Genomic DNA, 13,795 nt, shown 5'->3' on the forward strand with positions numbered 1-13,795 from the left:
TTTGCTGGTTGCCCTATCAGCCAGCCCTCAGATCTCCGGATGCTGCTTTTAAATGCCAGATTGGTACATAATAAAATCTCCCTCATCCATGATTTAATTGTGGATGAGGCTGCCGATCTGGCATGTATAACTGAGACCTGGGTGGGCGAGCAGGGAGGAGTTGGCCTTTCCCAGCTGTGCCCACCGGGATACTTGGTTCAGCATCAGGGTAGATCTGAAGGTCGGGGAGGGGGGGTTGCTGTGGTCTATAAGAATTCCATCCCCCTCTCCAAGCACCCTGTCCATGTGACTACTGGTCTGGAATGTTTGCATCTTGTGTTGGGTCAGTGGGACAGATTGGGGATTCTGTTGGCGTACCGCCCACCCCACTGCCCAACGGACTCCCTAACTGAGCTGACAGAGGTAGTCTCGGATGTACTGCTGAGATCCCCCAGACTGATGATGCTGGGGGATGTCAACATCCATGCCGAGGCCGCCTTATCTGGAGCGGCTCAGGACTTCATGGTTTCCATGACAACCATGGGGCTGTCCCAATATGTTACTGGCCCAACACACGTAGCAGGCCATACTCTAGATCTGGTTTTCGCAACTGGACATGGAGATGATGATCTGATGGTAGGGAGTTTTACATCAGTCCCTCTGTCATGGACAGATCATCGCTTGTTGAGGTTTAGACTTACAGCGGCTCTTCCCCTCTGTAAGGGTGGGGGATCTATTAAGATAGTCCGCCCCCAGAGACTTATGACTTCTGATGATTTTCAAAGGGCTCTGGGGAGTTTTCCGGCTGATAGGGCTGGCGCTCCTGTCAAAACGCTGGTTGAACTGTGGAATGCAGAAATGGCCCGGGCAGTTGACACGATCGCTCCTGCGCGCCCTCTCCTTTGTAGAGCTCATGCAGCTCCATGGTATACTCCAGAGCTGAGAGCGATGAAACAGTATAGGAGATGGCTGGAGTGCAGATGGAGGTGAACTCCTGATGGATGCAATCATGCACTGGTAAGTGCCTATACTAAGTTATACTCAGAGGCAATAAGGGCAGCAAAAAAGCAATATTTTGCTGCCACTATTAAAGCATCTATTTGCCGTCCAGCAGAGCTCTTTAAAGTTGTCCGTGGGGTATTGTCTTCTGGCCCTAGGGACTCGGTGGAATCATCTGAGGCCCGCTGTAATGAATTTGCTAGGCACTTCCAGGATAAAATCTTTTGCATCCGTCGGGACTTAGACTCCAATGTTACAGCAGTTGAATCGAACGAGGTATCCAGAGCACGGCCTTGTCCTGATTCTTTGGATGAGCTTCAGTTGGTACAGCTTGAGGACGTTGACAAGATGCTTGGATTGGTGCGTGCAACCACTTCTAAGTTGGACCCTTGCCACTCTTGGCTAATAAAAGCTAGCAGGCATGGAACAGCCAGCTGGGCCAGGGAAGTGATAAATGCCTCATTGCAAGAGGGAGTGGTCCCTAGCTGCCTGAAAGAGGCGGTGGTAAGACCACTTCTGATGAAACCGTCCTTGGACCCAGAAAATCTTAACAATTACAGGCCGGTAGCAAATGTCCCATTCCTGGGCAAGGTCCTCGAACGAGTGGTTGCCAGCCAGCTCCAGACACTCTTGGATGAAACCGATTATCTAGATCCATTTCAATCGGGTTTCAGGCCTGGTTTTGGTACGGAGACAGCCTTGGTCGCCCTGTATGATGACCTTTGTCGGGAGAAAGACAGGAGGAGTGTGACTCTGTTGATTCTCCTTGATCTCTCAGCAGCTTTTGATACCATCAACCATGATATCCTTCTGGGGAGACTCGCTGATTTGGGAGTTGGTGGCACTGCTTGGCAGTGGTTCCACTCCTACTTGGCGGGTCGTCTCCAGAAGGTAGTGCTTGGGGAGCACTGCTTGACACCCTGGGTACTCCAGTATGGGGTTCCACAGGGGTCAGTTTTGTCCCCCATGCTTTTTAACATCTACATGAAGCCCCTGGGTGTGGTCATCAGGAGTTTTGGAGTGCGTTGCCATCAGTATGCTGATGACACGCAGCTCTACTTCTCCTTTTCATCTTTTTCAGGTGAGGCTGTCAATGTACTGAACCGTTGCCTGGCTGCGACAATGGACTGGATGAGAGCTAATAAACTGAGGCTTAATCCAGACAAGACTGAGATGCTGTTAGTGGGAGGTTCTCCCGACCGGATGGTGGATGTTCAACCTGTTCTGGACGGGGTTACACTCCCCCTGAAGGAGCAGGTTCGTAGTTTGGCAGTTCTTTTAGAACCTTCACTGTCACTTGAGGATCAAGTAGCCTCGGTGGCACGGAGTGCCTTTTACCAACTTTGTTTGGTGGCCCAACTTCGCCCCTATCTGGATAGGGATGGCCTCGCTTCAGTTGTCCATGCTCTGGTAACCTCTAAACTAGATTACTGCAATGCGCTCTACATGGGGCTGCCTTTGAAGACTGTTCGGAAACTGCAGCTCATGCAAAATGCAGCGGCCAGATTGATAACAGGGACCAGGTGGTCCAAACATATAACACCGATTCTGGCCCGCTTGCATTGGCTGCCTATGTTTCCGGGCCCGGTTCAAGGTGCTGGTTTTAACCTATAAAGCCTTATACGGCGTGGGATCACAATACCTGATGGAACGCCTCTCCCGATATGAACCTACCCATACGCTACGCTCAGCATCGAAGACCCTCCTCCGGGTGCCTACTCAGAGGGAGGCTTGGAGGGTGGCGACAAGAAAGAGGGCCTTCTCAGTGGTGGCCCCCGAATTATGGAATAGTCTTCCTGACGAGGTACGCCTGGCACCGACATTACTATCTTTTCGGCACCAGGTTAAAACTTTCCTCTTTTCCCAGGCATTTTAGTATGTGTAAAAATGTTTATGTTTTAAATTTAAATTTTAAGCTTTAAAAAAAAACTGTTTTAAATATGTGTTTCATTGTATTTTATGCTGATTGTTGTGAACCGCCCAGGGAGCTTCGGCTATGGGCAGTATATAAATTTAATAAAATGAATGAAATGAATGAAATGTTTGAACATACAAACACATCCAGCAGATTAACTATGGTTTGCTTTCTGTTGGGTTACAACCCATGGTTTGTTTTAACTATGGTTTGGCATTATAGGCAAACCCAACAGCCCCTTGCTTAAACATGGCTTGTTTGGTCATCTGAACCCAGCAGCTCACCAAGATACAAGGGCCTGGGGAAAAAATAATCCAAGTTTTAGAGAAAGAAATCATGGCTTATGTGTTCATCTGTGAGATGACTCATAGTTTGTCAAATAAAACCATGGTTAAAACAAACCATGGCTTAGTGTTATGTGCTAACATAATGAATGTCACATTTCCAGCTAGAAGAATGTGCAAATAAGCCCCATGTTTCCTCGTTCCCTACATCCAGGTTCTTTCTGTTCCCTTCACTTTATAAAAGACTAAACTAGAGCATCATCAACAGCAATAATTTGTGCTGTATGCCTCATTCATAGGAGACTACTATAAACATCTCTACTGAGTTCTCTTAAAAATGCCATAAGAGGTAACAATCATTGCATTTGCATATAATAGATTAGGAACATCTTTCATAGCTAAAACTTATCTGCCAGAATATATGAGCAATAGCTCACATCCAAGCTCACTATGATGTACATAGAATGCTATACAGGCATTCCAGGAACCTGCCCAAAAAAACGCCACCAGAATGAACCCTGATGCTATATTTCAGTAGGCAACACTTTATTTTATTATTGCTATCAAAAGAAAGGAGATCATAACACTCTGCAAAATAAGGTAAATTTATGCAGTACAGAAACAAATTATGCTTAATTCATCTGGCATAGGTTATAGAAAAACAACAATGTTACACTAATGGGCCACTTGGTAGCCCATTAAGATGTATTCTCAGAGGTATAATTTTGAATGTAGTTGATATTTCAGTCTGCAATATGCAACTGCTCTAATAAACTGTTCATTTTCAACACATGCAACAGCTAATTAGTAGATTAATGAAATGTTGATTATTTACATGGGTATTAGCAAATCTATAATGTGCTATTCTGCAAAGTCATGCATGCAGTCCTCTAAATTCATACAAGCAAGCAGATTTGGCAAGTCCTCTCCCAGCCACATATTATACTAGACTTTCAGCACTGATCAGCCCCCTTAATTCAATAAACCAACTTTAAAAGATCAACTTGTAAGAGGATTTGAATTTGTGCCAGCCTCCAGGCAGAGAAATTGGTATTCAAGACAGAATGAGATCAAGAGGCATACATGTTCGTAGGGATCCTATTGCTAGCTGTGGCAGCTGGAACTTTGTGAGCCCACAAAGCAATCTCCTACCACTGTTTGTGTGCAGGGGACAGCAACTTGGTTTATCCACAGATGATTCCTATCACTGTCTCTCAGCCTAACCTACTTCACAGGGTTGTTGGGAGGATCAAATGCAGAGGGGAGAACCATGTACGCCACCTGGAGCTTCTTGCAGGCAAGGTGGGTTATAAATGTAAGAAATAAATAACAATAATAAACTTACACAGGATCCACTAACAGGAACTAAGGAGAGAAATAGAATCTATGGGAAAGCAAGGGTCTTAGAACTATTTTTTTTTAAGTTGTGCATGATGTGTATCAACACTGCCCCAGGGATACCATAGACAGGCAAAAAAAAGCTTACTTTGGGGTTAGAAATATATCTTTAGCATTTTAATTATTGGAGTAATTATCCCTAACAACTTGAAACATTGCTGTAGCTAAATGCACATCCCATGTTCAACCAATGTCGCAAAGACTTATGGAAATGGAAGAAGGGGACTTTATTTATTTTAGGCTGTAACAGCACATTTAAGGTGCTGCTGCTACCCAAGATACAACTTATTTTTTCAAACTCTCCCAACAGCAGTTTCCATGAGGGCTATTGGGAGAAAATGGTCACTTATTTCATGCATACAATCAAAGAGATCTCTACTTAGTAAAGGACTCTTGTAGAAAGTCATCAACTAAGTTGGGTGCGGGGAACCAAATTAACTGAATTATATAGCATATTCACTAACAGGCAAAAAAACCTTGAGGTTTAAGAATGTACCTATTGTTGTTATGTGCCTCCAAGTCGACGACGACTTATGGCGACCCTATGAATCAGCGACCTCCAAGAGCATCTGTCATGAACCACCCTGTTCAGAACTTTTAAGTTCAGGTCTGTGGCTTCCTTTATGGAATCAATCCATCTCTTGTTTGGCCTTCCTCTTTTTCTACTTCCTTCTGTTTTTCCAAGCATTATTATCTTTTCTAATGAATCATGTCTTCTCATTATGTGTCCAAAGTATGATAACCTCAGTTTCATCATTTTAGCTTCTAGTAGCCCACAGATATTTCTATCAAACTTTAAAAAGCAAGAAAATTGGGCAGCTATAGTGAATGCACCAGGGAAGCAGGAGACCTGACCTCCTCTCTGAGATATTGCACTGCCCTACAAATTTGTCAAAATGCAGACACCATTTGGGTTGGTCTTTCACAGTCCAATCCACTTCCTGTGTAGCTTGGAAGTATTTGGGAACTTGGCCCTCCAGATGTTGCTGAACTACAACTCCAATCAGCCTTAGCAAGCCTGTCCAATGGTCAGGGATGATGGAAATTGTAGTTCAGCAACATCTGGAAGGCCAAAAGTCACCTGACACAGGTCAGGCTGTTTGGCTCACACAGTAACGTCTACTCTCTACCTCTCAAAATTTGCTGACTGAGGCGACTGCCTCACTTTGCCTAATGAGATGGCCAGTCCTGAGAAGGAATAGGATTTTTAAAAAGTTGCATACAATTCATCTGGCACCTTTCATTTCTTAATTATTCTACAGATCCCATATCTTTACCCTGAGGATCACAGGAACACAATGGAAGAACTGCATCTGCTCCCTCGTCATAGGCCTAATGGCCCTCTATGTGTTGCCGTGCCCTGCCTGGTGCTGGCATGACCGGAGGGGGGGGGGGAGGGAAGGGAAAGAACACTGGAAAGAAAGGAAACAGCAAGAGAGAAAGAGACTGAGAAGCACTGAAAAAAGGTGAGGTTTTTAAAAGAATCTGGAGATAGAAGATGGCTGCCTCTTAGGGAGCACAGCTACTGTCCATAGCAGTAGGCAGGACAGGTCTGGAGAATGGGATGGCCCCTGAAGATTGGACCCTGCCTACCACACTAGGGGGGAGGCACCATCCCAAGCTGTAGAATACCCTCCAGGAACCACTGGGGAATGTCAGCAGGTGATGCTTTCCCCATAATTGTATTTCCATACTAAAAAAAAGCTGAATTTAATTTCTGCCTCTCACTCAGCTGTTAAAAGCACAAGAGCCCTGCTCTCCCCCAATGACAACCCTAAACCATGCAAAGTACTCAAGAGTAAGAACAACAAAATTTGGGCAACTTAACATATTTTAAAAAATTTTTAAATATTTAAAATGAACATATACAATTGTATAAAAATACAATCAAAACCTTGATAAACAGCAACAAAAATACACTGAGCATGTGCAATTTCACATTTTTAAAACTTACTTTACCCATCAATTTCTTTGCTCACTTACTGCCTTGGGTCACGCACTAACACTCAGCCTAACCTACCTCATATGGCTGTTGCTCCATTGAATTCTATAGGACTTACTTCTGAGCAGAGCTGGTAAGGACTGCAGCCTAAGTCCTTGTATTACAGACATCTTCAACAGAATCTTAGTCTAGTCTGATTACTGCAATTTGATTTACCTGTGAGTACACTCCACTAAATATGAAGATACTTTCTTCTGAGTAGGCATGTGTATATTGTACCATAAATTAACTATACAGTGAATTTTTAATAAGTGCCTAGGTGTGATGCTCCGGGACTCCTTCCCATTACTTTTTTGCCGGCAACACCCCTCCCGGGATCCCTCTGTCTCTACAACCAGAGCCAATCAGCTTGATCGATCTTCCCTCACTACCACTGACAAAAGAGAGGAGGAGGAAGAGGTGCTGGAGCTTAAATGAGCCCAGCTGGCCCCTTCTCTTGATGCACTCACTCAATTCTGTGCTCCTCAGCTCTCTGTGGGGCAGGAACTGACTGTGCCAGCTGGAAGGAAGGAAGGGGAGGCAGAAGCAGCTGTGTGCACATGCAGTGCAGGCTCACAAGTTAGTGGTGCACAGATAAGCCATTAATAAATTATTTAAATTAATATATAATTCTTCTCTTGGCAACCCTGATGTTGCTAGACTACAGCCACTATCATCTCTGGCCATGTTGTTATTGTTATTGCCTGCCCTTCATCAGTAGGTCCCAAGGAGGGTTACAGAAATTTAAATACAGTAATAAAAACAGCTGAAACACATTACATTCACAAGAATAGGGTGGGTCCTGAAAACTTGAAAACTTACATCCCAAGTGCTAAAGGCCGGGTAAAGAGGTGCAACTTTAGTTGGTCCAACAACATCTGGAGGACACCACATTGGCTACCCTACTTTATACAGTTCCTGTTTCATACCAGAAAAGCCTCCCACAAAACCTGGTGCTATCTGTACTTACATCTGGAACCAAAGTACTGTGCAGCACAACTCACAGTATCATTACATAGGCAGCTTCTAACCTTGGATTAGTGACAATTCACACCATTCATTATACCACTTTATACAGTCCTGGCTTCCCCAAAATAATCTTGGTAAGTGTAGTATGCAAAGGTACAATACTGATAATTTTTAGGGGACTGCCATTCCTCTCACAGAACTACAATACCCAGAATTCCCTGGGAAGAGGAAATGATTGTTAAACCACTCTGGAATTATAGCTTTGTGGGGGTACAAATCCCTGGAGTCCTAGAGAGTTGTTATTTTCCCCTCCTTTTTGTCCACTTTTCCTGCTTCTGGCTTATTTTCTAGTAGTCCTAGGAGTCTGTAACGTGGCCTTTCTTCTTTTCCTAGGAACCAGGACACATTTTTCCTGCGGTGGGTTCATCTGAGATCAGGTACTCTCTAGAAATTATTTTCTCTAAATACTACTGCACAATGAGTGTGGGTGGTTGTTAAAGAATCCCCTCCCCAAATGACAATTGCAAAACATGAAAACTTTACAAAGAGACTTAGGTGTGAGTCCTGCTGTTCAGCAGCTGATGTCCAGGCACTTATTAAGACTTTACTGTATAGTTAAATTCACAATACAATAATATACATGCCTACTTAACAAGTAAGTCTCTTTGTGTTTCATGGAGCTTACTTCTAGGTAAGCAGGTACAGAATGGCAGCCTAGGCTTTCATTGAGGACTGAAATTGGGGAAACAGGGTTGTTGTGCTTTTGATGGCTGTATCTCCACAATAGGGTTGCCAGGTCTCCGGTTTTCTGCCGGAGTTTTCGGCAAAAAGGGGCCGTCTCCGGCCTCCGGCCATAGTTTGTTTGAAGCCGTTGATCTCCGGCTTTTCAGTGTCTCCCTCAGGCACGCATGCATGATTGACATGCATGCGTGATTGACTGGCCGCCTTCCCGCCCTTTGTCATTGAGGGAGGGACTACTAGAGAGACAGGAAGTGAGCAAAGTGTAGCCGCCGCCCCTGGAGCAAGAAGGCCTCGTCGGAAATGTTAAGGACAACAATCTTTGGTGATAAGCTTTTACCTCTCGCAATACACACATTCATGAAATGTTTATATCAGGAGATTAAAATTCATGTTGATCCTTTACCTATCAAGAACAGTTTTCAGCCCAGATACCAACACATTTAAAGAACAGGTAAGTCCTATAAGCCTGTAACTGTATTAAGCACAATTGGGTAAAATTGCTTCAATCTGATGCTCTAATAAATTCAGGAATATTCACAGAGCTGGCTATAACTTATAACTGCATACAAGGAAACCCAAATAAATGCTTTCAGAAGTTAATGTAACAATTATATTATGTTTTGAATCAGTTGCTTAAAAAATAAAAAAAATCAGAAGGTTCCTGGAACTTTAACTATTATGTAATAATGAGTGGCTGATCCTAACAGTTGCTCCTAACAGTTTTCAAAACAAACCAATAAAACAAAAAAGCACAAAAAAGTATTTAGCAAAAAATGTTAGCGATGATAGCTCCTGGTAACAGTTTTTAAAACAAACAGTTAAAGCAATATTCCAGATAAAGTAAAATAACATGCCAGTTCTCCCCTGCTTTCACTTTACATTATTTTGGCTACCACAGGTTTGGGAACCTGCATTTGCTAAAATAATATGTAGTCCCTTCTGCCCTTAGGCTGAAATTCTGTGCACACACAAGCTTAATTACTATTAAACTCAGCACTTACTTCCAAGTAAATGTATGTGGGACTGGGCTGCAAGAGGCACAGAACAGAACATGAAGAAATAATAACTGAACTGAGTCTGACTGCTCGTTTCTTGAAACCACATTTTTAAACTTGTGCATAAAATAAGCTAGCTGGTTACAAAGTGATTGCTTGCCAGAAATCTAAGGATGTGTAAACACAAGCTGAAGAGTTGTTGGAAATTATCAGGGATGAAGTGTGTGTATAGTATTACTCAAACCTGTAGAGCGACATAGTATTGAACTGATGTTTCCTTTAGCTTGTAAATAAAGAAACTGCTTGAAAATTACTGCACAATATAGAAGGTTCAACTGTAATTATTTTATCTCAAAGTGCCTGCTGAACATAGATGTTGACATAGTTTCAGCTATTTTACAGTTTATGACTGCAGCTTACAAACTGTTGGGAACTTTGTAATGTTAGTTTAGTGAAGATATAGTCATGTTAAGGGCTGTCATGTCAGCTTGTTGTTTCTAATGGTTACAGATGATCCATTGTGTCCCAGCTCAGTCACAATGCAACATAATCTGAATCATGTTGTCTTCTGGCTCATCAATAAATGACTCTAGTTAGTTAAAAGCAGCTGTGGGGAACCTGTGGCCCTTTAGTTGTTGTTGAACTACAACTCTCATAATCCCTACCTAGCTATTAACAATGCTTGCTGGGGATGATGGGAGTTGTAGTTCAGCAACATCTGGTGGGCCAAAGGTTCCACACACCTGATTAAAATTGTCAGCTGATACATGATGGGAGCTGTGGGTGGAAACTCCCATTGGGTCAATAAACTGATTATCAGAGGGCTCTGATCCTGCAAATATCCAGTTGCCACATACACTACAGTTCAAGATCCACCAGTCACTACAGCAGGTCTGGGGAAACCATGGCCCTCCAGATGTTGTTAGACTCTTAACTCAGCCTTTCCCAACCAGTGTGCCTCCAAATGTTGTTGGACCACAATCCCCACCTTTCCTGACCATTGGCAATGCTGTCTGAGGCTGATGGGAGTTGTGGTCCAACAACATCTGGAGGCACACTGGTTGGGAAAGGCTGCTCTAACTCCTGTCAGTCCCAGCAAGCATAGCCAATGGTCAGGAATGAATGGAGTTGTAGTCCAACATCTGGGTGCCATAGGTTTCCCCACCCTGCATTATAACACTACCAGATTTAAAAAAGCAAATTCCTGAAGGAAGGGCTCAGTGGTATACCACATGCTTTGAACAGGAAACGTTCTGGGTGCAAGCCCTGGCATCTCCAAGTCAGGCTGGGAAAGACCCCAGTCTGAAATCCTGCAAAACAATACTCAGCTAGTTGGACCAATGGCCTGGCTTAATGCAAAGCAACTTCCTATATGCCTTTTAATTAACAGTAGTTTACAATTTCTGGAAGGTTGTAATGTTGTGAGAAACTATGTCTGCTGGAATTTGCCCTTCTGGGCAATTTTGAAAGTCCCTGTGGTATTTAATATGGCATCTGTAACAGCCAGTACAACTGCCCTTAAACTAGCTTTGCTTTCTTTTTTATTAAATTAACAGTTTGATTCCATGTATGTTTACCCGGAAGTCTAACCCACTAACAATATTTATTCCCAGTCCTAAATATGCATAGGACAGCAACCTAAATTATCACTGATTTCACTGAATGTGGTCGCACCATGAGTGCAACCCAGCTCCTTGCTGATTGCAGCAGAATTAATTCTGTATGTACTGCCTTATTAAGACACAGCAACAGATTTATTCAATATCTAAAAGACTCTGGAATGATTGCATGACTAACCAGAAATCTGTAAGCTATATGCAAAGCAAAACTTCATTATGAAATGTTAATGTCTAGAATAATTTATGCAATGAAAAGCTCAAAGTAAAAAGGCTGATTGAGGTTTAAAAGGTTAACAAAAATAGCTGTAACTTCAATACTTAACAGCACAATCCTATGAATGTTTACTCATAAGTCCCACTGTTTCCACAGGGCGGGGCATATACAACCTACTATATGTATTTAGGATTGAACCCTGTTGTTGTTATGTGCCTCCAAGTCCACTATGACTTATGGCAACCCTATGAATCAGTGACCTCCAAGAGCATCTGTCATGAACCACCCTGTTCAGATCTTGTAAGTTCAGGTCTGTGGCTTCCTTGATGGAATCAATCCATCTCTTGTTTGGCCTTCCTCTTTTTCTACTCCCTTCTGTTTTTCCAAGCATTATCTTTTCTAGTGAATCATGTCTTCTCATTATGTGTCCAAAGTATGATAACCTCAGTTTCATCATTTTAGCTTCTAGTGATAGTTCTGGTTTAATTTGTTTAACATGGCTGCAACCACATCTACTCAGAAGGAAGTCCTATTGAGTTCTATGGGGCTTAGTTCCTTAATAAGCATGTTTACAGTTGCTGCCTTCAGGGGCATCCATCTGTGCTCCCATCTAACATCTCTGCAACACTAAGCTCATTTCTTCCAATAATGGCCTGGCCTAAGGGCACGTAAACCCTTCTTGCCAGAAGCAAGTAAGCTAGATTAAATGTTCCCTAAAGGCGTTGAACTGTGACCTGGCAGACCAGGGTTTGAATCCCCACACAGCCATGAAGCTCACTGGGTGACCTTGGGCCAGTCACTGCCTGTCAGACTCAGAGGAAGGCAATAGTAAACCACCTCTGTCTGAATACTGCTTACCATGAAGACCCTATCTGGGATCAACTTGAAGGCTGTCCATTTCCATTTTGCATCACCCTAAGCTTGTGAGAAAGAATGACCTTGTCACTTCAGATGGACCTAGGAACACCCTATTTTAGGTAAGATTTCTATTTTAATCTCCAGAGAATTTTTTTTTGAATGGTATGCTCCAAGCAACTGTGGTTGATACAATGTATCATGTTTAATGACGTCACCAGGGCCCGCCCCGTGACGTCACCAGGGCCCGCCCCGTGACGTCACCAGGGCCCGCCCCGTGACGTCACCAGGGCCCGCCCCGTGACGTCACCAGGGCCCGCCCCGTGACGTCACCAGGGCCCGCCCCCATTTTCTCAGGTTTTTGGATGGTTCCGACCTGGCAACCCTACTCCACAATCAGGACACAGCTGAATTCCCATGGAAATCACGAGGTTGCCTTTAGAGGTGGGATTGGGAGGGAGACTCAGCAATGACTGTACTCTAATTTTCTGTTATGCCATGCCCCATAGCAGCCATTTTGTGATTGGTGCTTCCAGCACACTCTTAAAATGTGAAGCATGCCCACCGCTCCAAAAAGATTTGGGACTAATTGTTCTGCTGCTACATGTGAGGAGCCACTGAGCAAGATGCTCTCAGTGGACTCCCTCCTTGAGAGGGCGTACTCGTTCCCCGCTGTTACTGCTACAAATTCACTTGCCCTTTCCCCCTCAGGGCCTCATCTTCACTGCCAACTAACTAAGTGGCAGAAGGAAAGGCCTGAGAGATCTTCTCTTCTTGTTTTTGTTTTCACAGCAGCCAAATTAAAATGACTGCAACCAACATTGGTGGATTTGTTTTAATGTTGTTTGTGCTCCACTTGGACCGGGGTGACACAGGTTCTTCAAATCCCTGCTCAGCTATCAAGTTCACTGGGTGGTCTACGGCCAGTAACTTTCTCAACAAAGAACTTGCTTTATAGTGTTGTTGTGAAGATAGGGGGAAAAACCACCCTCAAGAACAAAAGAATACAAGAGCAACCCTGATGTATCAGGCAAAAGGCCCATCTAGTCCAGCATTCTGTTCTCATAGTGATCAGCCAGATGCCCATGGAAAGCCCACAAGCAGAATGTGAATACAAAGTCCTTGGGGGACAGGCAAGATGGAAATGTTAAGGACAACAATCTTTGGTGATAAGCTTTTACCTCTCGCAATACACACATTCATGAAATGTTTATATCAGGAGATTAAAATTCATGTTGATCCTTTACCTATCAAGAACAGTTTTCAGCCCAGATACCAACACATTTAAAGAACAGGTAAGTCCTATAAGCCTGTAACTGTATTAAGCACAATTGGGTAAAATTGCTTCAATCTGATGCTCTAATAAATTCAGGAATATTCACAGAGCTGGCTATAACTTATAACTGCATACAAGGAAACCCAAATAAATGCTTTCAGAAGTTAATGTAACAATTATATTATGTTTTGAATCAGTTGCTTAAAAAATAAAAAAAATCAGAAGGTTCCTGGAACTTTAACTATTATGTAATAATGAGTGGCTGATCCTAACAGTTGCTCCTAACAGTTTTCAAAACAAACCAATAAAACAAAAAAGCACAAAAAAGTATTTAGCAAAAAATGTTAGCGATGATAGCTCCTGGTAACAGTTTTTAAAACAAACAGTTAAAGCAATAAAAAATAATAAGCACATTAAAATATCTACTTCATGCAAAGATGTCTTTAGGGTACTGTGACCCAATTTCAATCATTTTTTTGCTTTCTACATTAACTTCTATATTCTGGGCTTGTAATAAAAAATGCAACTGGATGAAATAACTAGAAGTCATAGAATTCTAAACCAAGTCCA

The 13,795-nt window shown here is 43.0% G+C and overlaps 1 protein-coding gene across 10 annotated transcripts in view; it reads right to left on the reverse strand.

Annotated features, from left to right (window-relative positions):
• CADPS2 (calcium dependent secretion activator 2) overlaps positions 1-13,795 on the reverse strand; it is a 528,181-nt gene that overhangs the window by 383,822 nt on the left and 130,564 nt on the right. Inside the window, exon 1 of one of the 10 annotated variants that reach the window (XM_061640138.1) lies at positions 6,734-6,799. The exons of 8 other annotated variants lie outside the window; for them this stretch is intronic. In XM_061640138.1, coding sequence (XP_061496122.1) covers positions 6,734-6,799 — 66 coding nt within the window. Of the gene's footprint in view, positions 1-6,595; positions 6,665-6,733; positions 6,800-13,795 lie in introns of those variants that run through there. One more of the 10 variants, XM_061640141.1, reaches the window with a different exon arrangement.

Source organism: Rhineura floridana, chromosome 8 (assembly GCF_030035675.1).
Source record: "Rhineura floridana isolate rRhiFlo1 chromosome 8, rRhiFlo1.hap2, whole genome shotgun sequence".
In the NCBI taxonomy this organism is placed as follows: Eukaryota; Metazoa; Chordata; class Lepidosauria; order Squamata; family Rhineuridae; genus Rhineura; species Rhineura floridana.